Here is a 27,059-nt window from a genome sequence, read left to right as displayed (position 1 = left end):
TTAGGTGACACCATAATAGCAAAGTGACGTTAATTGTCTTGTGTTAAAATCACAGCTCTTGTTTTTGTAATGCTCTTCAGCTCTTCCTGTCTGTTTCAGGATCTGTAGAAAGCCCCTTTCAGCAAGGCGTGTCTCCTAACAGTGTGCCCTACTACATCAAGTAAGCGCTGATCTCTGAGCAGTCATGTGGTGTCCTTTGTGTCCGCTCACACATTTAACCAAACTAAGAAACAGTCTTTATGTTGTGCTGCAGGAACATTTTTATTATTGACTTTGTGTTTTGTGCGAAGAGCTGTCACATCCAGACCACAGCCTGATGTATGAAGCTGCCTTCACACAAAACGGCTCTGAAATTTTCTACAGTAACTTTATTTATAAATCAATGATTTACAAAGAAAAGCTGTAAAGTATGTTTCACTGTGTGTGAAGTGTGGTTTTTATAGATTATTTATGATTATTTTAACATTTTATAAGTGGTTACTTTTAATAAACCATCAATAGAATATAATAAAATGTAATATTCCATATATCAATATTATTGAGCCTTTAATATTCAATTGATGAAACAAATAGGTACTTTGGGTATCGCCAGGGACACTAATTAATAATTTGACACAGAGACAAAAATATAGTTTATAACAATCTATTTATTACTATATTTGTATTACTAATGATGATGCTGGATGAGTGACTTTAAATGAAACATCAACTGAGACAATAATCAAACTGTGATGCAACATGACCTTAGATGTTACCAAAAGTCTAAGTGTCTTAGGGTTAGGGTTATGTGATGTCTGGGTTTATAAAAATAATCTGGCTGAATTTTTATTTAGTAATCTAATGAATCTTAACCGTCCAACGCCGGTGCAGAGCCTACATTACCAGAGTAGTGGGACTTCTCCGTAAATCCTGCCAGCATCAAAGTCAGCACATCGCGGATGGCGAGTTGTTACACTTGTTGGAGTTCAAAGGTCGTAGGCCCCCCGAATCCACGCGGCTGGTCAGTGAAATACTCCCCTGGGTGACTGCTGAAAGCTGGCGGGTCATTTCATGTCTGATGAGTTGTTTTGTAGATTAAAACTAATAATGGTTAGGAAGGTTCTTGCAGCTAAAAGTATACTGTTGAAAGACAGTCTGATCCCCCAACGAGAGATTCATTTAGCATGGCGGTGTCATGACTGGGGGGTGACCCTGACCCAGGAGAATCAACACAACAATGGTGAGTGGTAGAAAAAATAACTATTTATTAATAAGGAGGAACTTCAGGTGCACTGGAACCCAGTTAGTGGCTGGAAACGTCAGAGCGGGGTCTAGGGGAAAAACAAATCCAGATGAATGAGGGAATGATAACAGGAGGAAGTTGATCTTGTTCTTGTTCAAGTGACTTTCAGGGAAGGATAAGGACCTAAACTCCCTTGGGGGGGGGGGGGGGGGTCAGGCCCAAAGATGAGGGTCTGGAGGGTCCAAGCTGCGTGGATGAGTGAGGCGGTCGGTGAGGGGGAACGGGATTGGTCCTGGTGGGTCTGGAATTGGTTCAGGAGAGTGTGAAGCCGAGCGGGTCCTGGGAGGAGGGTCTTGAGAAAGAATTAAAGAAAGAAAACGATCTTTCCTATAGCGCCTCTCAAGGTGAAAACCACGAGGCGCTTCACAGAAAGAAAAACTTAAAGTTTAAAAAAGATTTTTTGAAATGAATAAAAATATGTTTAAAATGAGAAAAAAATTGTGAATTAAATAAAACTTAAGGAAAGGGAGAGAAAATGAATAGGAAAGAGGGAATACTATGGATCCCGGGAAAGCTAGAAAAAGCAGAATAAGGAGAGGGAGGTGATGAAGATCCCATCAATGCCTGAACAGGTGAGTTTAAAGGAGACCACTGAGTCCACTGATCTCAGGCTCGGGGGAGAGAGTTCCAGAGTCTGGGGGCCACAGCAGCAAATGATCTGTCACCTTTGGTCTTTAGCCTGGTGTTGCACAACCAGTAGGCTTTGATCACTGGACCTCAGGGACCTGCTGGGGGTGTAGGGATTAAGAAGATCACCAGTGTAACATGGTGCTTGTCCATGTAAGGCCCTATAGACCAGAACCAGGATCTTGAAATGAACCCTAAAGTTGACTGGCAGCATGTGAAGCTGGAGGAGAAGCGGGGTGATGCGGGTGTGTTTGGAGGACTTGGTCAGAAGCCGAGCACAGGCATTCTGAACCACCTGTAGACGGTTCAGGGAGGTTCTGCTCAGACACGTGAAAAGAGAGTTACAGTAGTCTAAGCGTGAGGAGATGAACGTGTGGAGAACTGTCTCAAGTTCAGAGTGGGACAGAATGGGACTCAGCTTAGCAACGTTCCTAAGATGGAAGAAGGAAGAGCGAACAAGAGAACTGACATGAGAATCCAGGGTGAGAGCTGGGTCAAAGGTCACACCAAGATTCTTGACAGAGGATTTGGCGTGAGAGGCAAGCTGACCAAGAGAGTCTCTGACTTTGGGAACCAGCTTGTCTGGGGCACAGATCAGTCTTATCTTCATTCAGCTGAAGAAAGCTCCCAGCCATCCAGGTTTTGATAGAGTCTAAGCAGGTGTGTAACAGCTGCAGCTTAGACATCTCATGGGGCTTAAAGGAGATGTACAGTTGGATGTCATCTGCATAAAGATGGTAGGAGATTCCTTTGAAGGAGCTCAGGATGTGCTGAAGAGGAAGCAGATAGAGGAGGAAGAGCAGAGGCCCCAGCACAGAACCTTGTGGGACACCATGGGTAAGGGAGGTGGTGGAGGACCTAAACTTGGAGACGGCCACAGAAAAGGAGCACTCAGAGAGATAAGAGGAGAACCACTCCAGAGCAGATCCTGATAGGCCTACCCAGTCTGGTCCAGCAGGTCCAGAACAGAACAGTCCCCTGCATCACTGTGATTCAGAAGGTCATTAGAGACCCTAAGAAGAGCTGTTTCAGTAGAATGAGCTCTACGAAAACCTGACTGGAAGCTATCATAGATGTTATGTTCATCAAGAGCAGCTGTGAGTTGTTTAGCCACAACCTTTTCCAAGATCTTGGAGATGAACGGAAGTTTAGAGATGGGTCTGAAGCTGCTATGGAGAGAGGGGTCGAGACTCGGTTTTTTAAGAAGCGGGTGGATTACAGCGTTCTTAAAGTAAGCAGGGACCTGACCAGAAACCAGAGAAGCATTAATTATAGAGAGCACGCTGGGACCGATGGACTGAAAAGCACTTTTAAACAAAGATGAGGGTAAGATGTGGAGGGGGCATGCAGAGGTCTTCATAGAGTTAACTAGTTTGGTTAACTCAGGCAAAGAAACAGGAGCAAAGCTATCTAGGATGATGGGCCTGGTTGGAGTCGGGAGAGGCAGCGATAAGGCTGAAGGAGAGATGCTAGAGGTTCTGTAGGAAGGCAAAACAAGATATTGAATAACGTCTGTGAATTAGGTCACAAAACTCAAGTTCATGAGCTCGTAATGGTGGTTGCTACCGAGCTGAGGTAATCATCTGTCTCTGTCCCCATTTTGTAGTCTGACTGCCTGATGGTAGATATGGAGCAGCTGGCTCTCCTGGAACCTCCCACCTGAAAGCAAGCACAGAGATGTTATAGAGTAGGGAGGTCTCACCTCGGACCGTGATAGAAGGCTGGGACACCTTGCTTGAACGGAAGTTTCAGTTCCGGGTGTATTCTTCCAAAGGTCTGTTTTCCTAAGCTTGAGACCAGTCAGATGCCAGAGATTTTAGTGGGCGTTACCAAGAGTCCTCAGATGTCACCTTTTTCTCATAAAGAAATATAATAAATCAATTTCCCTCTGGGATTATTAAAGTATTTTTTAATTTGAATTGAATTGAACATTCATTTGTCAATATAATGATATTAATATGTGGCATAGCTGATAATAAATCATTATTAAATGTAAAGTATACAACACATTATTAAAACACTTTGGATTTAAACAAATTGTTCATTCAACAAAATATGATTATATAAAGTTTTAAAGTCATTATTTGAGCAAGGGATGAGACTTTATTCAAGAGGATGGATAAGAAGTTCTGCGTCTTGCATCCTGGAGGACTCGGCATACGCTGGATTAGTTAAGAATACTGGCCCAAGTTCATTTCCGCATATCAGCACTGGCCTGTGAGTCAAACGATCACTTCTGGTCATTTCTGATGGAATACTTGGTCTTTTGGTACGCTACTGTGGGGTGTGTGTGTGTGTGTGTGTGTGTGTGTGTGTGTGTGTGTGTGTGTGTGTGTGTGTGTGTGTGTGTGTGTGTGTGTGTGTGTGCGTGCGTGCGTGCGTGCGTGCGTGCGTGCGTGCGCGCGCGCATTCAAGCCAACAACTCTGATTCCAAAAGTAAAGGACCCCATCTCCAGCTTTCTGCCTCTCTTTCCATCTTTTCTCCCTCTTTTCCCCACGCTCCCTCTACAGCTCTAGAAATGTGTCGCCTCTCTCTCTTCCTCTGTACTTTACTCCCCCTGAGTGGGGGAGGATGGAGTCCCCCCCACCCCCAGGAGGTGCGGAGGGTCCTCTGCTCCCTGAAACAGCGGGGGGGGGGGGGGGGGGGGGGGGTCTGATCTCCTCCTTAGCAGAGTTCCTGAGCTGCAGGCAGGATGAGACAGGAAGTCCAACCAGGTCATTTCAAAATAAAAGGGGCCAATACTTTGTCATCTAAGACTGGGTTTAATTCATTTACTGGTGTGTGTGTGTGTGTGTGTGTGTGTGTGTGTGTGTGTGTGTGTGTGTGTGTGTGTGTGTGTTAGTACAGCAGACACTCACAGTTCATTCTAGTTTAGTAAACAAAAATGATTGCTTCAGATTGGATAGAATTGCAGGAATGGCCAAAGAAGATTCAGAGTCAGCTCTGATCTAATAGATGTTTACGTAAGGAACCTTGGCACTACCACTGTTTACTTCTAGTTACAGCTGTTTCTACTGAAATGTGATGAAATTCTGACATGATGGTCCACTTGGTACACCTGAAGTGCTACAGGCACTCAGAATTCTGCGTAAATAACCACATCAGGAGGATTTTATTAAATACCAGCCTTTTGCAGCACATTCCGGAGATGTGAAGGGTTTTATTGCATAACTGGGAAAATAATCGTGCATCACAGCTGCATGAAAGTCCATTCTGAGATTCTGAAACACCAGAATACCTGTAATAACCATGTGACTCTGCAAAGGTCGACACCCAAATAATATCTGAGGTGTATTTTCATTGTTTTAATCAGAAAATTTGTCCCATTGGTTTACTTAGAAGGGGTGGGGCTTACACATGAAAGCACCCCACATTCCAGCCATTTGTCCCACAGGAAAGGCCCAGATGTGTAGCTGTTCCACAGATATGAACATATCAGATATTTTCGTTAGTACTGATATTACGGGAGCGTGTAGCATTCAGCCACACAAAAATAAAAGTCTCTGTTTAATGAATTAACGAGATCATTTTTACTAATAAAATAAAGTAATCCATCTGAAGTGCCGTTGATGCGCTGCAGCATTGTTGACGGGCTAACGGAAGAACTGAATCATGTCTCTGCTGACTTTAACTCACTTTCACTGTTTTGGGATTTAGGCGCTGTGTGAAATAGCTACTGTCTCTGAACTGGATGAGCAGGAACGATAGTTCAGCTCTGGATTATCTCCATCTGTCCAGCCATCTGACAGAGGGTGGGCGGGGTTTTGAGAAACTCTTCTGAAGTAGCAGCATGACTGCTTGAAGCTGCTATATGATCATCTGCAGGTGGTGCTGCAGATATGAAGAGGCGGACTTCCTCTATCAGAGAGGGTTAGGGTTGCTGATGGTGCAGCTGCCTGCCATCCATCGGTAGTTGGCTGTCAAATAGCCTGTTACCAATATGGGCGTGTCATCCCTGTCTGCTGTTGGATAAAACTAGTGAATGAAGTTCTCAGACATCACCATTGTTTTGGTTTTTAAGTGTCGTCTGAAGACTAAGTTTTATGTGATGGCATTTCAGCATTAGGGATTGCCCTGATCTTTTTGTTTTTAGCTGGTGTTTGTTAGTTTCCTGTTTTTATGATTGTTCTTAGTTTTCTTATCATTCTTTTAGTGACACAGCATTTTATCTGTTCTTATTGTGAGTTTTGGTTGTGTTCAGCACCTTGGTCGGGAAGGTAAAACCCAAATACACACAGCAAATTTTACCCAAGCCCCCACAATGCGGCTCAAAAATTGAGCCCAACCCGGAAGTACCAAAAATTGCAGTTCCACCCTCATTCGCTGGGGGCTGGTGTCAGAAGCGAGCACATCCTCATTGACTCCCATGTTAAAAATACCAATTTCACAGCAGAAATAAACATGTTTACAGCCTGGTACCAAAACATGTTTTTTGTTTAAATGATCTAGTTTACACTCATGACAACTCTGAGGGGGGTGAATTTTTTTCTCACTCTTCTGTTAAAGTGTATTAAAAGCCTAAAATTCTGTATAATTAATGAGCATCAGACCCACGTGACCACAGAGCTAGCTCCGTGGAAAGGCTTCAGTAGAGACTCGGTCTGGCCTGGAAACTGTTCCGGCATTTTGAGTCTCTGTGTTTGTGTATTCTTTTTTGGATATTTTTTGTGCAAATGTTGTACGAAATGACTTGCTGTGGCATTAATTGCACTAATAGAGCATCCAAGGAGTCTCCACTTCATTTTTCAGTAAGTAAAATTATATTTATGTATTTTAGGCCACTGCCGAGCTGAGCTTAGATTTTAACATGTACTGTTTAACCATGAAATTTAAATGTAATAGGGTAAAACCCAGTGCATTTAACATAATGCTGCACTTTAGAAAATGGGTTGAAATATAACATGTTGGTGGAGCTGGGCTCCGACTATCGGCTTGTGGAGCTCTCGGGAGACCGATGTTTTCCACCCGGTTCTCCCCTCCCCGCAGCTCGGCGCATCTCTGTCTGATCACGGCTTCTGTCTGCTGCGCGGGCTGCCGGCTTTCAGCCGCTTTCGGGAGACCTATGTGTTCCACCCGGTTTTACCCAGCGGTCAGCCCAGCGTATCTCTGACTCAGAAGTTCTGGTGTTGTGCACAGTTAACTCCGGTTGTAGTTAGGTTGCTACCTCCGTTAGCTTAGCTCCCACCTCCGCGTTAGCTTTGGGTTAGCTTCAGGTTATAGTTCGACCGGGTGTCGTCAGTTGATCCCAGCCTTACAGCCACACCCTCAGCTCCACCTCTCTTCCCTTTTGTGGAATTGTCTGGGCTTGATGGAACCTGTGACACGGTCAAAATGGCGGTGGTGGCCACCTCCCATTTTAGCCCAAAAACTTATTATTGGAGGCTATGGAAACCCATTGTCCAATATTTATATGTCGATGATTTTACTGTTACCCCAATTATTTACAATAGAAGACAACTCCATATTTCTGTATTAGAATCTCAGATATGAAACTACAGTACGTAGATTTCTGCACTGATGTTCGGAGTATAACTGTTGCGGAAACTGTAGTCCCAAGTCTGCTAAAGGGTGCATGGATGCATCCTCGATACAGTGGGTGGAGCAAGAACACATCCGGGAACTTTGAGGGAACTTGCCATGATGCATACTTGGGACTGGAACAGTCCTTGGGCCATTGTTGATGATGTGAGTATACAAGGACAGACAAGTATGCATTTTGAGAAACGACCCTTGTCTAGCCTACATCTGTGCGTGGTGGTTCTTGAAGCACTGACTCCAGCTGCAGTCCACTCTTTGTGACCCTCCCCCACATTTCTGAATTGGTTTTGTTTAACAATCCTCTCCAGGGTGTGGGTATCCCTGTTGCTTGAACACTTTTTTCTACCACATTTTGTCCTAAGGGGCTGTAATCCCTCCTCCACCATGAAGTGGGGTTCTCCTAACACAGTATCACAGGAGAAACCTCACCTCATGGAGCGTGACATCAGTTTACGTTTCCCCTCTAGCCAGACAAGCAGCTGGTGCTCTTATTTTGAAAATCCCAGCGGAAGTGCCCTGCTGTAGTGCCGTGGAACCGTTGCCTCTGCAGCCCCAGCTACCACACACCGACTCGGTTAGGCCCACACGGTAACCGGGACGCCTCCCGCCGGTGACACAGGACTCCGGCTCGGACTTTGTGCTTTTCTCTGCGGGGATCGAGTCGCCTCCCCCGGGCTGGGATCAGCGGGCGATGCGGGAGCAGCTTCGGAAGTGAGTACACTGGTGAACCATGGTGATGGTGGGTTTAATGCAGCAGAGCTGTAGGGCGGAGGACCGGGACGGGGTTATTTCATGGTCACTTGTTACCCGGGAACCAGGCGAGGTGAGCGGCCACTGCCGGCAGCTCCACCCGCCTCCTGTGTGAATAAAAGCAGAGCTACGGTGTCGAACCGAGCCCGGGGCTACGTGGATGCTACCGTGTGTGTTTGCATCCAGCCCAGCGGGTTCGTGCGCGCGTGCGCGTCAATGCGCAGCCGTTAGCGCGTGAGCAGAATCGGGGAAGAATCGGTGTTAAGATTCCTTCACACGGATGGAGGTGCAGCCAGCCACGGTCACCTTCTCCTCCCCCTCTCCCGCTGCCAGGAGGTGGCTTTGATGCACGCGCCCCGCGTGCGTGGCTCCTGGTTAGAAATGGGAGCGCGTGCGGGCTGGTTCCGACTTTGGCACCCCTGTGGGTGCAGGTGTGTGTGTGTGTGCTCGGACTAAATACAGCTGTTGGATGAGGACGCACACACACGCTGTTTGGTAGAAATGATCAGTCACGTGACCCATCGTCAAAGGCTCCAGGTTTGTTCAGGATGTGTGCAGCTGGATCTACTAAAGCCATCACACTAATACCATAATGTATGTTATTATCACAGGTGGGACCAAGTCATTGCTTTGCAAGTCGAGTCAAGTCTCAAGTCTGACACTTCAAATTTCAAGTCACTCCGAGTCAGTGACAGCGTGTAGTATATGTGTAGTTTCTACCATGAATCTCTGGAAAAATCCATCAGAATGTGGTTGAAAGTGAGTAAAATGATGTCCAGTCGTTGACCTAAACATACGAAGGGTGCAAGGCTGTAGTCTCTGCGGGACGCCATATTAGATGCCATGTTCTCTTCTAAGTGAGCCGGCTTTGGGTCCTGCACCTTCCAATGATGTCAGTCTATATGATTGGCTGAACGTTCGACTTACAGAAGTTACGTTGACACGTTCAAACCCATTTAGGCGGTACAAAACATGAATTCAATAACAAAACTGCTAAACTCTTTCCTAAACCTATGTGAAAGAACAGAATTGAAAAAGCAATGCAATATAATTTGGCCGAGTGGTATTGCCATAGTTTGAAGTCATCCATGCGCAGGACCCCGAGCAGAACTGGCATCGGCATTGATGCCACAAAAACCACAAAAGCCCCAGCCCCAAATATCACGTCTTTTCAAGTAAACAGGTTCAAGTCAAAGTCCGAGTCACTGGTGTACAAGTCCAAGTGTTTGAACGTTTTTTCAAGTCTAGTCTAAAGTAATCAAATGAATGATATGAGTCCAAGTCATGTGACTCAAGTCCAACCCTCTGGTTATTACTAGAGGTTGGGGGTGTCCATGACTTCATCCATGGATACCAGATCAGAACTAGGAAGTGCTCCAGAACTACGGCTAACAGAGTGGGACAAAACACCACGGACTGCAGCGTGTTATGTTTCAGTGTTTTCATCCAAGAAAATCCATCTAGTGGTGGCTTTATAAAGGTCATTTAAGCAGGTTACAGAGGTGGTGCATGGACCCCGAGCTTTGGAAGGACCGCGAGTATTTCCTGGATCTTTTTCCCCTTTTGTTTTGATTATGTCTAATATTATCGGTCTGTGGAACCTCTCGTCTGACGAAATCACCTGTTGGTTTACTCTCTAAACATGCTAGGGTGTGTTTTTGTAGCTTATGGAGTGGTGCTAGTCAGACAGTGTATAGGGAAGTAAAAACATATTTAACTTAAAAGGTATTCATTCCTACTAGACACCACTGCAGAGCCACTCTAACAACAGTTATCTGAGGGTATAAAAATACCAAAGACATGGTAAATAAATGAGCAGATTGAACAGAAGTTCTGCTTTAATCTAGAACAGCTAATCTGACTCCGTTCACTGGGAGAGAGAGAGTTAAGGAAGGTTGATTACCCAGAATCCACTCTGTCTGTAGTTTGGATGAAAACAAGAATCGATCCTAAGTGAAGCTGGCTTGAATGAGTTCTTCCCGCTGCCGTCTCCAGCGCCGAACCATGGATTCATTCATGCCAAGCTTACGTGCAGCAGCACTGTTTCCCTCCTTTACTGCCAGATCGATGGCCTTCAACTTAAATGCGGCATCATTATGAACTCATACATGTAGTTACCATGATGAGGGGGTATGGATTAGAAAAACATTCTTCGTCGTGCCGGCTGCTTGCGTGTGCTAAATTAAAATGAGAACTTTCTTCGATTTCCACTTTTGACTTCCACCTGTTTCACTTTCTGCTAAAGCGCCCCCTGCAGGTGAAGGAAAATCTTCAGTAAAGCCGCACCTCATTATAAGCCGCATGGTTCAAAGCGTGGGGAAAAAGTAGCGGCTTATAGTCCGGAAAATACGGTACATATTTTTTTGCTCGTGTTTTTGATACCGAGGGTTAGGGTTCGGGTGTTTTTGAGCTTAAGTGCAGGTGAGGAACTGGACCATGTGGAGCTTTTCTCCAGGCTCAGGATGGGTTAGTGCACCTCTGCAGGGAGTCTGACAGCATAAACGGGTGATGTCTAAACGAACAGTCTCACATCCCAGATGAGTTGTAGAACTAATAATTGTAAGAAGTGTAGAACAATTTATTAGTATAAATTACAGTCATTGTTCTTAACTTAAATAAAACAAATTATCTAATAGGTTTTCTGATGGTGTGCAGTCCCTCTTTAACATAAAAACCAACTCCACCTCTAGTCAAGATTTGAAAAATGCATGGCCAGGTCTGGGAATTTCCATCCCTGGAGGGAGGGGGAATTGTTCCAGCCCCAGTCGATCACAAATTTAAAATGCGGTAGCCACAGTTCAACCCACAGGGGGCAGCACTAAGTTTCTAGATGAAATTTTACGGGACAAGCAGCTGAAATGGGATGACTGTGAGGGAAAACTGTTCAAACTGGAAATGTCCCAAAGGTTTTAAGGCCTGTGTGTTCATCGTGTGTTAAAGAACAAGCAACGTTTAAGGGATTTGGTGACGAGCTGTTAACGCAGACACGACTTCACTCTCACCCGGCAAATTTCACTGAGGATGTTTTACTGCTCACCATCAGACTCCCTAAATCCAAACCAGGTCTTGTAACTGACGTCGCCCCATGTTCTTTACGAGCACGTCTACACCCACACGTTCGTCCAGAGCCGACGCAGATCGCCAACATCCATGAAACGGCGCGAGGAGTGTACGCCCAGCCATGTTGCGGTGTTAAAGCTCTAACCCGCCGTGCTCCTCGATGACGTGATCAGCAAGAAAAAAACGGTTGGATGATAGTAAATAATTCTCGATCATCGGCCAGAATCCTGCTGGTTGTACGGGCCATTACGAGTCTGCAGTCAGGTTTCACTAGTGAGCCACACTGCCCACCTTTCATACCTACTATATGTTTTTGGCAGCATGACGGTGTGCCAGCACATAAGAGACACCCTTACACAAAAAAAAATCATAATAAAAATGAGAAAAAATTATAAATTTGGAATAGAAAATGTGAAGAAAAGGCAATTCTGATCCCCAGAAAGACTAAGCTTACAGACACAGCAGCCTGAAGAGAAGCTGGTGAGGATGAACAGGAGGTCACACCAAAGCCTGAACAGGCGAGTTTTCAGCTGCTTTCTAACAAGGGTTGTCACGGTGTGAAAATTTAACCTCACGGTTATTGTGACCAAAATGATCACGGTTTTCGGTATCGCGGTATTTTTGTAAACATGTTACATTTTCAGACAACAAAATAAGCCCTGTATATCAGGAAATATTGTCCTCAGTTTGTGTCTAAATTTTGCCTAAAATTTATGTTGTAATTATGTTGTTTATTTGTTTACATATTTCCCCTTTAGTCTTTAAAATACCAATATTTGCCCATATCTTCTTATTTTTTGTCTGTTTGATGTCATCATTTTAAAAATATTAGATCAGATGATACTCACTCAGTACTTAAGTAGCCTTCTAATCAGATACTTTTTTACCCTTACTTGAGTAATAAACCCTATATCAGGAAAATATTGTCCTCGGTTTGTGTCCTTCCAGTGAGCTTTGCAGATTTGGCAAAATGTCATCAGGCAGTAATCATTGTTAAATTCATAATTATTCTCGGAGAGAGACCAACTCTTATCTACCCCTGGGAGCCCCGTAATGCATGGCGTCATTTCAACATGGGGGTGTCCGCGACACGGTTTATATGCAGGTAGCGGCGCTGCGGCTGCTTTATATAGCGACTCGTTGCATTCTCCCTCAACCCAAATCCTCGGACCACGCATTTTAGCTAAAACGCTAACGTTAACTTGCCTTGCGTTGATTGTAGAGTTGTGGGTGATGGTCACGCAGATGTGTCATGAGATTTGAAATGTTGCTGCCTTTCACAGACACGTTTTCTGCACGTGCTGCAAACAGGATAGCCGTCTTCTATCTGCTGTCCCTCGGCATTCTTCAAATATCCAAAAAAAATGTCCATACTTCCCACTTTGTCTTTTTTGAGGGATAATAAATGTCCTGAGCGCTGCCATCTCCTCCTTTGGCCATTACTTCAGCTTTAGCTTCAAGAAAGTTTTGGTTGTAAACAACAAAGTGCGCATGTGCCGCCGGCAACTTCAGCAGATGATACGGTGGCTGGTAAGGGTCACCACGCCTACACCGCAGCCACGGTAATCCACCGAGATAATATATTTAAAAAAAACAAGACGGTTATTATTATTTTCAACTTTTTTACCAGGGTTTACGCTACACCGGTTACCGTGACAACCCTACTTTCTAAAGGAGACCACTGAGTCCACTGATCTCACACTATTGAACATCTGGTGAGGGTGGGAAGAGAAATGCTCACCTGCTTCAGCCTGCAGAGCATTGTCCCCTGGGATGGTGAGCCTAAAGGAGACGTGTTCAGACCTGTAACAAACCCTGTGCTGGTCCTCCTCATAGGGAGCTGCTGACGTGTTGTAGATGTTGATGTTGTTGTTCCAGAACTAGCTCACAGACTTTCACTTGGGCTCTGAAAGTTACCACGGAAGAGTCGGGACTCTGTTGTCATCACCTATCATACTGACGGGGTTTCTGCTGAGTCTATGGCTGTCAGCTGAGTGAAAACCAATGGCCTTGTGGGTCTGTTCAATGGTGCTAACTCCTAATTCATCTAGTTTTTCAGGCAGTTGTTCAAAGATGTTTCAAATCTATTTAATGTTGAGTCTTGTAACTTTCATAGATCTCAATGAAACCTGCTGTTTTGAACTGTGATTGTGTGGCAGCCTCATGCTAACTAAGCAGTTTGTAGATTAGTGTATAAAAGACAAGAAGGTGGACTTCAGCTCTGTAAATCAGTGTTCCCCAACCACGCTGTCCTGCATGTTGTCCATTCAAACACCAGCGTTCCCCTGCTGCCATGTCTGACTTCAACAAATGAGTGATTAACAGGCATCTGCAGCTCTTGATGTTCTCCTGAAGAGGCAGTGCAATTATTTAAATTAGGTGTGCTGAATCAGCGACGTGGACAACATGCAGGACAGTGGGCCATGAGGACCAGGGTTGGAGAACACTGGTATAAATCACCACTGTCCACCTTGCTAAGACATTGTCTACCCAGCTGCTATCACCAGAATTCATCTCATCTTCAAACGTTTAGTGATTCTACATACTAGAATCAACACTGTTTGCTATCAGTTGTTAGATTCTGAGAATGATCAAGCACATTAGCATATGAGCTTATATCATGTATAAATACCCAAGATACTAATATAATCGATAGAAGTTCATACACCAACCTGCTTGGTCTATATTTAATCCAAAGATTAATATTCAATTTAAGATAATTAGATTTAATAGCAAAAGTTTATTTTTGAATCAGAAGTTAAAGGAATCTTTGCTTTTTCAATAACCAGAAATATACACCATTCTGTGTTTAATTTCAAGAAGAGAATCAAGTTTTTAAAGTTAAGAATTTATTACTAACAATTTTAAGCTTGACAATTTGGAACGGTAATTAAAAATGACAATTCATGAATGACAATTTAACAGTTTTGATATTAACTTGTTTTAAAGGCAAACCTGTGACTGATTGAAAGCTAAATTGAAAATGCGAGTTTGGATGTGTGAATGTTCTCAGAAGGATTCTTTCAGAGAGAGAAACTCGTTCTGGGTGAAATGATGGTTTTGCAGCTAACTGTTGTTACTTAGAGAAACAGCATCAGACGTCATCTGTCAAAAGTTTCTACCTCACCCAGTTTCAGGAGACCCCCTTCTGGATCTGAGATGTCAGGTGGAGATGATTTCCTCCGGGCACGAGGCTGGTAGAAGGACCTCAATGCGACCAAATCAGTCCTGGGATGTCTCCGTGGGTCACACGACTGATGAAACTATTTGCATCTCAAAATCAATAACTCTGAAGGAGTTTAGCGTCAGCTGGTTATCGTGCGTTTATTCAAAGCTTTTCTATCAGCATGACAGAACAGCAGGTAGAGGCTTCAGGGCGGCCGTTCCCTTATCCTCAGGATGGTGGTTGGTTCACTAACTGAAGTTTTGCTGCTGGAAATTTAGTTTTAACAAACCCCTCAGAACACGCCCACTCAGAGCAAGAAAGGTTTGGTCATGAGTCAAAGACATGTGATGATGTCACTTTTACCCTGTGGTACCCTCTGTGTGAGGCTGGTTACGTGCGAGATGAACTTCTGGTTTGCTGAACACACATAACCGATCATCAACAATAATCATTATTACCCCCAAATTCCACTACCTCCGCTCCGCCCCGCCTTCCGCAGCCGCTCGCTTCCGAACTCAATTTTTACTGGTACCCGCTCTACAACGGTTCCGCTCCGGTGCGGAGACCTGAGGGGGGCAAACAAGCATGCGCGGGACTTTCGAGATCTTGCGATACAGTCTGAGCAATAAACGTGGAAGTTAGATCCAAACACCCGTTGTGTGGGAGAAGCATCGGCATGAGCTGTTTAATCTGCCCATCATTCCTGTTGAGAGATCAGCAGTGTTTGGATCAATAAAGTGTGACTACTTTGATAGTGGAAACTGTATTTATGGCTTATTTTTGTGCATTTAAACTTCAGCCGCCATTGATAGTGGTTAAAAGTTGTTAAATCTGTGCATATGAAACAAAAAACACATTTTGTTTATCGATTTATTGTGAAAAACGGAAATTGTGCTTGCTCCTTTTCCTGTTGGGCCGTTGTGATTTCTGCCCATTTACTGCGGAGGTGCTCCGGCGTCCGGCGAAAATAGGATCGATTCTATTTTTGCTGGACGCCGGAACAGAGGGCGGCGCACTGCGCCGCACTGCCGGAGCACGGCCGCAGTAGTGGGATTGCTCTGATTGACTACAACGGGACAGATTTTGCTCCGGCGTTCGTGTCGGAGCGGAGCGGAGCGGAGGTAGTGGAATTTGGGGGTTATACCCAAAGCATAATAAGTCATTTCAGTAATTAAAATACATTTATACTGAACCAAGAGATTAATTATGATGATTATAATAAACAGTAATAAAGTCAAAGAGTTTATTAAAATTATTATTTAAATTATTATTGTGATCTTGAAGTGTCCTTCAATCTGGGATGGAACAGCAGCAGATAAAGATGATATTCCGCAGACATCATGGCTCCTCGCTTGTTTAATCTGTGGGGCAAAGTTACAGTCGACCCAGCTGACCCAGCTGGGAAAATGTGACCTTTGTCACAAATTAGAGGACCTTCGTGACGCTACACTTGTCCTTCCAAGATCTTGTGATCTGCTGGTTGAACTCCAGACATGACCATTCTGTCTCCTCTGTCCTGTTCCAGCCACCAGACCCAGACGACATGCTGGGACCATCCCAAGATGACGGAGCTTTACCAGTCTCTGGGTAAGCTGCACTTCAGCCTCTTTCACTGGAACTGGTTACCTTGGCAACACACATACAACCCCGGGCCCTCATCCATCAAACGTCCATAGAAAAATTCCTAAACTCCTTCCTATGAATAAAATCTAGAACGTTGTACAAACAATCAAAGTCCTGATTTATGAAACATGCGGCGGTTTCTCGTACGCACGTTCCTCCGCACTTGTCTGATGATAAATCCTACCTGTGCTACCTAGGTGCTGGTGTCTGTTCTCATTCATTTACATACAGACACGCCCTCAATTAACCATATTTGGTCACACTACGCCCTCAGCTAGTGAGGGGATTCCTGGGTTCTACCCAGGAAAAGAAAGAAAACTTTGTTGTGAGATGGAGACCCTTTCTGCCGAAGTGCAAAAGAACCAAACAAGTGCCAGAGGTCATAACCGCGGTCGGGTCAGAGGAGAGGTTCCTGTCAGGATAAATAAAAACTATAATCTGATAAACCGTAGAATAATGGGTTCTCTTTTGCATTTAAGGAGTCGTTCTGGTTGGAGTTAGTTTTATCTGGAAATGTCTGAGTGCAGCCTCTCAGCTGTCATTCAGTCTGGTTACCATGGCAACGCGTGTGTGATCGGGGAGCCAGGAGATTCTAGAGGTTGTGAAATAGAACATGGACTGAAGTCTACAGCCTCTGGCTGTCAGACGGAAGACCTCCAGAACCACGGCCTGACTGGCTGCTGTAGAAGTTTATGTGGTCCTCAGAGCTGGATCAAACCTTTTGGTTGGCTGATCTTTAACTGTCTTTGCTCCAGGGTATATGGGATGCCCTCGGCCACCACGCTTTCATCAGGGACCACTTTTGGTTGGTCCAGACCCAGTGTAGATGTTAGGGTTACTAACCCAGCTCTAGATGCTTGTGGACACACACGTGCAGAGCAGAACGTTGACTTGTGGCCTGGTAAATGTTTTGTACCTGTTAGTGGTCATAATGTTAAGTGTTCTTCCTTGAGATGGGACTTCAGTTGTTTAGCACAGTGATGCAGGTGACAGGACACACACACACCTGTCATCATCGGTGGAAAGGAATCAAAGGGATTTTTCTTCACGTTCCATGAAATCTGGCACCGGTAGGGATGTTAATCCTGTAGTGACCCTAACCCTCCTCCTCGTTTGTTCTACAGCTGACCTGAACAACGTTCGGTTCTCTGCCTACCGCACAGCCATGAAGCTCCGGCGCCTGCAGAAAGCCCTCTGCCGTGAGTACTGCCTCTTCACATGGATCGAACCCTTCTGTCATCGTCATGGTGCTTCTTCTCCTCTGTTATGTTCTCAGTACTATGGCCCACCCAACCAAAGGTTACGGTTTGTTTAGGAAATCACGTTATCGCACTAATCAGCTCACCTCACTCTTGAACAAGACCCCGATACCCGAACCCCTCCACCCTTCATATAGCGCCTTAACGAGGCGCACCAACCCAAACATTTAAAAATGATTTAAAAACATTTTTTTTAATGACAAAAAATAAAAAATGGTGATAAAATAATGTAAGGAATGGATGAGTGAACTCTGTGGATCCCGGGAAAGGCGGAATGTTGCCTTTAGGGAAACCTGCACGGACCTTAACCCTTACCTAGCATGGCTGACAACATCCACCATCATGCAGGTGTAACCCGTAAAGATCACGAGTCCTGTGTGATCTGGTTTAGCCGGTACAGATTTAGCTAAATGTCTCTGTTTGTGTCTCTGTTGTCTCTAGTTGACCTGCTGAGCATGCCCGTAGCTTGTGAGGTGTTTGAGCAGCACAGCCTGAAGCAAAACGAGCAGCCGCTGGACATCTCTCAGCTGGTGGGCTGTCTGACCAGCCTGTACCAGCGGCTGGAGCAGAACCACTCCCACCTGGTCAATGTCCAATTGAGCGTAGACATGTGCCTCAACTGGCTGCTCAACGTCTACGACACGTACGTGGTTCTGAAGCACGTGACTTTGGTCTGCTTCTGGATGTTCTCTAACCCTAAACCTAACCCTGACAGGGGGCGCACAGGGAAGATTCGCACCCTGTCCTTCAAAACTGGGATCATCTCACTCTGCAAGGCTCACCTGGAGGATAAATACAGATGTAAGTGGGAGGACACCAACTCTCGGGGGGCTTTTAAATTATTCAGGCCTGAATTATCAAACATTCCTACAGATTTTTATGCTTCTTGATGTTTTTTACGGTACAGCAACACGATTGTCCGTGTATATGGACAGTAAAGTTTTATCTCATTTGTCATTCTAATAAATCTTCGTTGAAGATGTTTTTTTTCATTCTTAAACCAATATTGAGATCTTGGAGAAAGTAGAGGCTGGTAGCTGACTGGAACAGGAACGCAGCAGTAACGCTGTCCCGGTCAGAGAAGTCAACCGGAATGCGCTGAAGCTGGAATTTTGAGGGTCTGGATCCACTCAATCCAATATGGCTACCTCACCCATTAGAAGTGGTGACAGTTTATTTACACCTCAAACCAGTCGTACACAGTGTTGGTACAGTTGTAGTAGCTCCCCTGGTCACTGAGCCCAGCAGGTACCACGCCCTACTTGGATCATAGACACCATTCCTAGTTCAAAGGTCTGGAGTATCTAGAGCAGGGATTAAAGTTCTCCGTCGTGGCGGCGGAAATCCGTCAGTTGGAATAATCAGAAAAAAGTTCCGTCAAAATCTCTTCTCACGCTAAATGAAACGCGCACCGATGTTGAAACGCGTTTCTCCACCGTCTCAACACCCACACTTTTAAACACTGTGTATGTGAACGGGTTATTCCACATTTTTCAGAAACAAGAATACTGACCTTAAAACCAATCAAAACCCAAATAGTGGCTGCATGTAAACAATGTGAGCCCCCCCCCCCCCCCCCCAACCCCAAATAATTTTCAGTCAGATGAGAATTTTTTGCTTCAATCCCTGATCTAGAGACAGGTGTCCAACTCCGGTCCTCGGGGGCCGTTACTCTGCTTCAACACTCATTAGGTTTTGATATTTAGCCAATCTAAACCAGATTTTTCTTAAGCCTTTTTCCACGAACTCACCATATAAATAACAAACAGGCTCACCCAAAGCCCACCAGTACCCGACTTCCACACACGAGCAAAAAGAAATCAAACTTCAGTAAAGAGCAAAGACGAGTAAGTAGAGGCTCCTGGGACAAATCTGCTCCTGTTCCAACTTTTATCGTTAGTCTTTGATGCGGTTTATTACAAACTAGACTAGAGTTTATGTAACAGCAAACCAAAACATTCAGGATAAACTAAAAACTCAGCCCGCCTCTCCTTTCCCACCTCCCGCAGTCCTGTTCCGGCAGGTTGCCAGCCCCACAGGCTTTTGTGACCAGCGCCGTTTGGGTCTTCTCCTCCACGACTCCATCCAGATCCCTCGGCAGCTAGGCGAGGTTGCGTCCTTCGGCGGCTCCAACATCGAACCATCCGTCCGCAGCTGCTTCCAGTTTGTACGTATCTCCTGCAGATGGTTGCCCTCAGAACAAGGTGTGATCGTAGGCTGTTTGTTCACAGGCAGTAGCTGATGTGTTGAGTTAGCGGGTCTGTACTCATCCATCCCTCTCCCTCAGCCTTCCTGTGGGTTATCTCTGTCCAGATCAGAGAGGGCTTTCTAGTCTGGGTCCTTCCTTTAGCTGTGGTGTCATAAACAAGGCAAACAGCCTGAGCAGCAGATCACTGCGGTGGGAAATCAGCAGCCCCATCTAAAGCACAGAGCTGTGGGTGGGTGTGTCTGGGGGCTCATTATCTGTAATAATCATCACAGCTAAAGAGTTTTGATAATACTTCACATAAATGTCTTGAAACAGTTTTCCTGTTTTATCTTGCACTTGATAGGCCAATAACAAACCTGAGTTGGAGGCTGCCATGTTCCTGGATTGGATGCGTCTGGAGCCCCAGTCCATGGTGTGGTTACCCGTCCTGCACCGTGTGGCAGCTGCAGAAACCGCCAAGCACCAAGCCAAGTGCAACATCTGTAAGGAGTGTCCCATCATAGGCTTCAGGTGAGTGGAGTTGCACTGTGGCAGCGGTACAACCATAGTTAGGAAGGGGTTTCTGCGACATCAATGGTGAAGAGGCTCGCTGAAACACGAGCAAATATCCCCAACAAAAAGGTTTGATATTCACCAATCTTTCCTGGAAGTTTTGTCAGCACACCGGCCGCTGGATGCGTGAGTAAACGTGATGACCGCTTAGAGACGGGGAAGCAGCGAGCTAAGCGACAGCTGCTAACTCTAGAAACTCACAGCTTATATCCACTGTAAGTGTCCTGTCCAGAGACGACGGGTGAGGCAGAGCGGGGGTTTGAATCTTCTACCCAACAGTTACAGGAGGATTTATATGATATCAGCGTGACATCATTCTGTTATGATGTCATTAGCTGAGGTGTACTGTGGACCAAACACATGGACTAGCTAAACCCTTTTCTAGAGGTCTCAACAGATTAGCTTTACATGTGATTGATGAGTTCTTTCATCCAAGTCGAGCTCCGGAGGAAGTGGGACAGCTTACTGGAGATCACGTGGGGTCAGGGACAGAACGGAGACACTAGAGCTGTTCTGTTATTTACACGTCTAGAAACGTTCTTTTGTTGATGCTTGTCTCTTTCTTTTTTCTATTTGTTCTTTCGTTTCCTCCACCCTTGCTTTGGTCAACACCTTTATTCCCTACCGTCGTTATCCCCTTGCACTTTTCTTTTAGTTTCACCTCCCCCAATTGTTCCTTTCTGTGTTTCTCTCCAGATATCGGAGCCTGAAACATTTCAACTATGACATTTGCCAAAGCTGCTTCTTCTCTGGTCGCGTTGCCAAGGGACACAAGATGCAATACCCCATGGTTGAGTACTGCACTCCGGTAAGGGGACACATACGGCCTGCAATAAGGGCAAGAAAAGAGGAAAAGGAGCCATAATGAGAATTTCACAGATGTGAGGATGCATACCAGACATCGTAGTCCTGTTTAAAACCAGCATTAAAACAGGCAGAGAAGATGATTTCATTGGAATAAATCAGTGTCATCTGCATAATGATGTATAATAGAAAAATGGAACATGGAAGAGGTAGTTAGTAATTAGACAGGTTAATGCTAACACCTTAAGAAGATGCTAACAGAGACAAGGTGCTGGGTTAGGGTTAGGATGGTGTACTGGTACTTTTACTCGTTCTGTTGTGGAAAGTCTGAAACTCCGAGAAGTGCCTGAAGCCTGCATTTTTTTAAATTGTGGGCCGATCTATTGACCCTTTGCATGTGACGTCACGCCACTCATGTGACCGCCCCCTTCGCCATGATGGACGACAAAAAGACCGTTTACACCCGTAGAAACTCCAGTGAAGGTAGTCAAAACAAGCCAGTTTGTAGCCTTTTATCATTTTATTTGGTTGATTTGGCAGTAAAATGGTTTTAGCTTGCTGCGTGGTTGGCTGCACTAACAGACAACTATGTAAACTCAACTCTTTTAGTTTTTTAATAACTTTGATGGAGACTGAGGACGGAGATGAACTGCAGCCATCAACCAAGCGGACTAGCATCCCTCAGATTTGCAGCGAACATGTTTTTACCGGGTAAGATTAACGTTCATTTATTTCACGAGGAAGACAGGGACAGGGATAAATGTGATGTGTTTATACAAGTTAATGATAATCCTGATGGACGGGTATTTCACCAGGGAGGCTGCGCTCCGTCCACTGTAGTGTAAAGCGAGACAATTATTAACAATATTAAAGCTCCGATGTATGATTACATGTGTTAAAATTACGTTATTTATTTATATGAGCGTCGCCGTTCAGAGATCTTCTCATTCTCGTGTGAGAGCAGCAGCTGAACCCGGTAACACCACCAGCAACAGAAGCTGGTAGGGATCCGGACTTTTTAAAAATCAGCTTTGGTGTAAAGTGAAACGCTGTTTATAACATAAAGTTATAAATCCAGAGGGGTGAATTTAGGCAAAGTCAGCAACATGTTTACATCGGTGAACAGCTGCAGAGAGAACGTAAGCTAACGTTGGTAAGCTAGTTAACACACCGCTCTCTATGAGCCCCGCTACTAGATACGCTACTTCTTCTGATAACTGAACTGGGCAGGAACTAGTAGAAGGAATGCTGGAGGAGTTTTGTTTTTTTGTAAAATCAATTTCAGGCTCTACTTTTCCCTTTGTTTAGTACTACGCTCACTGTTTACGTGCTTTTGCCGTCCAGCATGGTGGACCCACGTGATTAGGTGACATCGGTGCAAAGGGTCAATAGTGTTACATAGTGTGGTTTAAAACAGCTAGCCAAAGTTACTCAGAGCCACTGTAGAAGGTCCAAAGAGCCCGAGTTAAGCTGTGTAACTGCAGAGGAACTGAGCTTTTGCTGTTTGCTTGTTCGAGTTGAATTCAAATGGAATATAAAAATATATGATGATAATACCTGTATGTATATTCAAAGATGAGCTAAAAGGCAGAATAGAGTGTTTTACTTTATATTGTTGCATTGGAATTTCATGTAGTCCCACTTCAGGCTTTCTAAAAACGATGCCATCAGGGAGCCTTAGGTCATTCACAGGTGGTCAGACCGTGGCGGTAATGGTGAATGATTAATGACCTGTTTTTGTGCAGCACCTTTTTAGAGTTTTACTACCCACCAAGGTGCTTCACCTTATCCATGCACACACACATTTACACGCTGGTGGGGATGAGCTACCATGTAGCTGCAGCTGCCCAGTGGCGCACTGGCAGAGGCACCTCCGGTCCTTTTGACCACCACCAGCAGGCAAGGTGGGTTAAGCGCCTTGCCCAAGGACACAACAGCAGCATTCTCTGGCGATAGCCGGGATTGAACCTGCAACCTTCTGATTACTGGACAACCCGCTCTGCCTCCTGAGTTGCTGCCTGACTTTGCAATCGTGTCCTTTTTAAAAAAAGATTACACCCAGGCTATTCAATTCCAGTCCTGGAGGGCTGGTATCAGCAGGTTTTAGTGGTTTCTCTGCTCCAACACACCTGATTCAGTGGTTAGCAGCTCACCAGGCTCTGCAGAAGCCTGTTGATCACCCGCTGATTGAAACCAGGTGTGTTGAAGCAGAGTTAAAGCTAAAGTGCTGGATACCAGCCCTCCAGGCCCCTGGATTTCAGCATAAAAGGGGTATGGGGGCGGTCTTTGCGCTGCCGCAGATTTCTGTTTCTTTGGGACAAAACTTGCTTTTTATTGCGATTGAAGCCGCGCTCATTACGTTTTTTTTAACAAGCTCCTCCTAAAGTCAATTCAAGTTTATTTCTATGGCGCCAAATCACAATAAGAGTCGTCTCGAGGACCTTCACACACTAAATATTCAATACAGGTCAGGTCATTAAGCCAATCAGAAAAAAGTTTCACACATAAGGAACCCAGCAGCTTGCATCGAGTCACTGACTAGTGAGGTTTCTATATATTACTTGGATCCAGATAAACACAGGTCTGTTGTGGAGTTTTCTTCTTTCTATGATAACATCTCCTTTCAACCTGTGACTTACTTCTGGTCCTCCTCCGACTCTGTCATGTTCCTCACTACACGCTTCAACTGCTGTCCATCTCTTGGGCTGGCGTATGCACTACTCCCGTCAGTTCTCCACACGGTTGTCCTCCTTAAGAGACTCACTCCGCCTCTTGGAGAACCGTCCAACATTAACTCTGATGCCTAAAGTTCCAGATGGTGCTCCATCACCTACCGACCCGCCTCCAATTACGTTTACGTGTGTGTGTGTGTGTGTGTGTGTGGGTATAATTCATGTCTAAACATCATGTACAGACTTGGATGACTTTGATGTCATGCTGTGAGTTTCTATAGATCTGTGACTGCATCCATAACAGTTAAAAGTGAGTAAATGCTCGAGTTTACAGGTGTGAAAATAGACACGTGTAAAGAGTTTCTGTTCTTCTTTGCCAGCTGTTTGCCTGTTTTTGTACCGTGTGCTACAGCCTTGCTGTCTCGGTGACATATCCCACCAACTGATGCAGTGGAAAACAAAATAATGTAGTACTTAAAAAGACTGAGCATTTAATAGTTGGGTAGTTTATTTTTATTTGTTCTTTATTTAACAAGCAAGGTCCCATTGAGATTAGAAACCTCATTTTCACAGGAGTCCTGGCCCAGAGGCAGCAGAAGTTACAGTTACACGGACATGTTTTGTACTAGATTACAGAAGGCAGTTACAACACAGGGAATCCGTCTCAAGGACTCTCAGTCTGGTTTTAAATGTATTCAAGGAGATAAACTCGGGTTCCCAGTTTTCCTGCAGCCTGGTCCATGCAGAAGGAGCAGATGAACCAAAGCCCTTTAGCCAGTTTCGTGCACAGAGGAACAGCTGATCATTTGCACATTTTGCACATTGCAATAAAGAAGGTAGAAGTCTTGAAAATGTCTTCTTTACTTTTGAGGTCCCTGCATACACCCTGACAAATGCAGCACTGTGGAACACCTCATCTCCCTCCCCTTGTATCTGTTAATGCTGTAAAGTATTCTTTACCTAACCTTATTTGACATGTTGAGTCATGTGGAACGGTTAGCTAACAGCTAACTACAGTGTTTTTAACAGGAGATGCAGTAAAAATGTGATCGGCCAATCTGAGACTCAAACACGAGTTTTTTCTGCCCACAAAGTCCTCGTTGCTCAGCCTTTATTAATGCTAGCAACAACAGATCTTCCATTTGGGTATTTATGTTTTCAGGTTAAACACATTTTATTGTTGAGAATATGTCTTTGAGAAAAGCATTTATGATGAGTAAAAGCTGCACGAGATCATCGGAGCACCTTCAAGTAGAACCCAATCTTATCTTTAGCAGCCAGTTTGGATAAGGCTATCAGTGGATTCTACCTGAAGTAGACGTTCCGCTGCCATCTGCGCCGCTGATGCCTCCAGTGTAGATTTGGAGTTACATGGAACTATCTCTTTAATGTAACCCCACCTCACCCTCACCCCCAATATCTCCAGACTACATCGGGCGAGGATGTCAGGGATTTCGCCAAGGTGCTGAAGAACAAATTCAGGACGAAGCGATACTTCGCCAAACACCCACGCATGGGCTACCTGCCAGTCCAAACCATCCTGGAGGGAGACAACATGGAAACGTGGGGTTCACACACACACACACACACACATACACCCTCACACACACACACACACACACACACGCATGCATGCATCTTTCATTTAAAATAAAATAAAAATAAAAAACAAGATAAAACCCACTAAGTGTTTCACATGAGCAAAAAATAAAAATGATTTTAAAATATTGTAATAAAATTGTGAAAGGAACCTTAGATAAAAATGTGAAGGAAAAATATAGAATTGACAGCAGCATAAAAAGAAGCTAGTGAGGATCAACAGGAGGTCACACCAAAGCCAGCCTGAATAGATAAGTAATGGACACCATCAAATCCATCACCGTAACTGGCAAAACACATGCTTTTTAGCAGAGATTTGGTTTTTATCCAGTTTCATCAGGTAGGAGCACTGATTAAGTGAATATCATCATACCAACTTTATATTTGAGGAAACACACAGATGCTGCCAACATCTGAAATCAGGGATAAAAAATATACTGAATCATTGCCACATGTGTTAGTAATAAACCTAACCCTAACCTGTGAGTTCAGCCCAGGCTGCTGCCATATAGTAAACTCAATTTCCTTCATATATGTGGACAAAAATACCAAGTCATATGTCTGAGCAGAGAACATGCTCCCTGGCCTACCACCTTACCGTGGTGGGGAGGTATGAGTGTCTCAATGGTCCTAGGAGCTAAGTTGTCTAAGGCTTTATGCCTCAGATAGGGTCACCCATGGCAATCAGGTGCTAGCTGAGGAATCAGACAAAGTACAGCCCAAAGACCCCTTGTGAGGAAAAATATGAATGGAAACAGTGTTCTCTCGCCCAGACACGGGTCACCAGGGCATCCACTCTGGAGTCAGGCCTGGAGAGGGAGTACGTTGGCGAGCACCAGGGACAAGGTCCTTCCCCAAGTCGGAGAGTTTAGGTGCCTTAGGATCCTACGGTACTTAAACCTAGGGAAAGATGGAGCACGAGATTGATTGGCAGATTGGTGTGGCATCTGCAGTTAAGCAGGTATTGTACGGTCTGTCGTGGTGAAGACAGAAGGTTTTGATATACTGGTTGATCAATGTTCCAACCCTCACCTATGGTCATGAGCTTTGGGTAGTGACAGAACGAGATTATGGATCAGGGTATCCGCGGGTCCTTAAAAAGTCTTAAATTAGCTTTTCCTAATTTAAGGCCTTAAAAGTCCTTAAAAATAACAAATAATCCTTAAATCCAGTTTCTACAGGTCTTAAATTACCAAAGACCCAATAAATAAGATTATTTTATTTCTATAAAATTTTCGTGAATTTCTAGTCCGTGTTCAGCATTTTTGGTGTATGATTTTGGCGTAAGCAGAACTGTTGGTTGTGAAAGGGGGCTATTTTTTTAGATGAGCACATTAGCTGGTTAAGCTAGTGGGAGCTTGCGCCATGGGGATGTGCAAGTTTAATGGTAACTGGATGGCTAATCCCAAGTTCGCGACGTGGTTAGCACCGGTTCCAGGCAATAGCTGGAAATTATAGCTTAAATTTAACTTTTTTTAATTGCTTAAATTTGGTCAAAGTGGCCTTAAAGGTCTTAAAAAGTCTTAAATTTGGCTCCCTTAAACCTGCAGATACCCTGATGGATACAAGCGGCCAAAATGAGTTTTCTCTGCAAGGTTTCTGGGCTCTCCCCTAGAGATAGGGTGAGATGCTTGGTCATCGGGGAGGGGCTTGAATTAGACCCGCTGCTCCTCCACATCGGGAGGAGCCAGTTGAGGTGGCTTGATCATTTGATTAGGATACCTCCTGGACGCCTCCCTGGTGAGGTTTTCCAGGCACCTACAATTGGGAGGAGACCTAAAGGGAGACCCAGGACACTTTGGAGGGACTATGTCTCTCAGCTGACCATGGAACGCCTTGGGATTTCCCGGGAAGAGCTGGCTCAAGTGGCTGGGGAGAGGGAGTCTGGGCCTCTCAACTTAGGCTGCTGCCCTCGTG

At 44.9% G+C, this 27,059-nt stretch overlaps 1 protein-coding gene across 10 annotated transcripts in view; it reads left to right on the top strand.

Moving 5' to 3' along the window:
* Nucleotides 1-27,059, top strand: part of dmd (dystrophin) — a 306,195-nt gene that overhangs the window by 264,023 nt on the left and 15,113 nt on the right. For 7 of the 10 annotated variants that reach the window (XM_054743058.2, XM_054743052.2, XM_054743054.2 and 4 more), the window contains 9 exons: nucleotides 100-160; nucleotides 15,950-16,011; nucleotides 17,172-17,246; nucleotides 17,748-17,949; nucleotides 18,022-18,107; nucleotides 19,316-19,473; nucleotides 19,859-20,025; nucleotides 20,764-20,875; nucleotides 24,970-25,106. In XM_054743058.2, the coding sequence (XP_054599033.1) occupies nucleotides 100-160; nucleotides 15,950-16,011; nucleotides 17,172-17,246; nucleotides 17,748-17,949; nucleotides 18,022-18,107; nucleotides 19,316-19,473; nucleotides 19,859-20,025; nucleotides 20,764-20,875; nucleotides 24,970-25,106 (1,060 nt within the window). Of the gene's footprint in view, nucleotides 1-99; nucleotides 161-8,003; nucleotides 8,160-15,949; nucleotides 16,012-17,171; nucleotides 17,247-17,747; nucleotides 17,950-18,021; nucleotides 18,108-19,315; nucleotides 19,474-19,858; nucleotides 20,026-20,763; nucleotides 20,876-24,969; nucleotides 25,107-27,059 lie in introns of those variants that run through there. The other 3 variants (XM_054743055.2, XM_054743051.2, XM_054743061.2) reach the window with 2 other exon arrangements.

This window comes from Nothobranchius furzeri, chromosome 14 (assembly GCF_043380555.1).
Source record: "Nothobranchius furzeri strain GRZ-AD chromosome 14, NfurGRZ-RIMD1, whole genome shotgun sequence".
Classification (NCBI taxonomy): Eukaryota; Metazoa; Chordata; class Actinopteri; order Cyprinodontiformes; family Nothobranchiidae; genus Nothobranchius; species Nothobranchius furzeri.
Note: the sequence above shows the minus strand (reverse complement) of the source record. Positions and strands in the feature narration are given on the sequence as shown.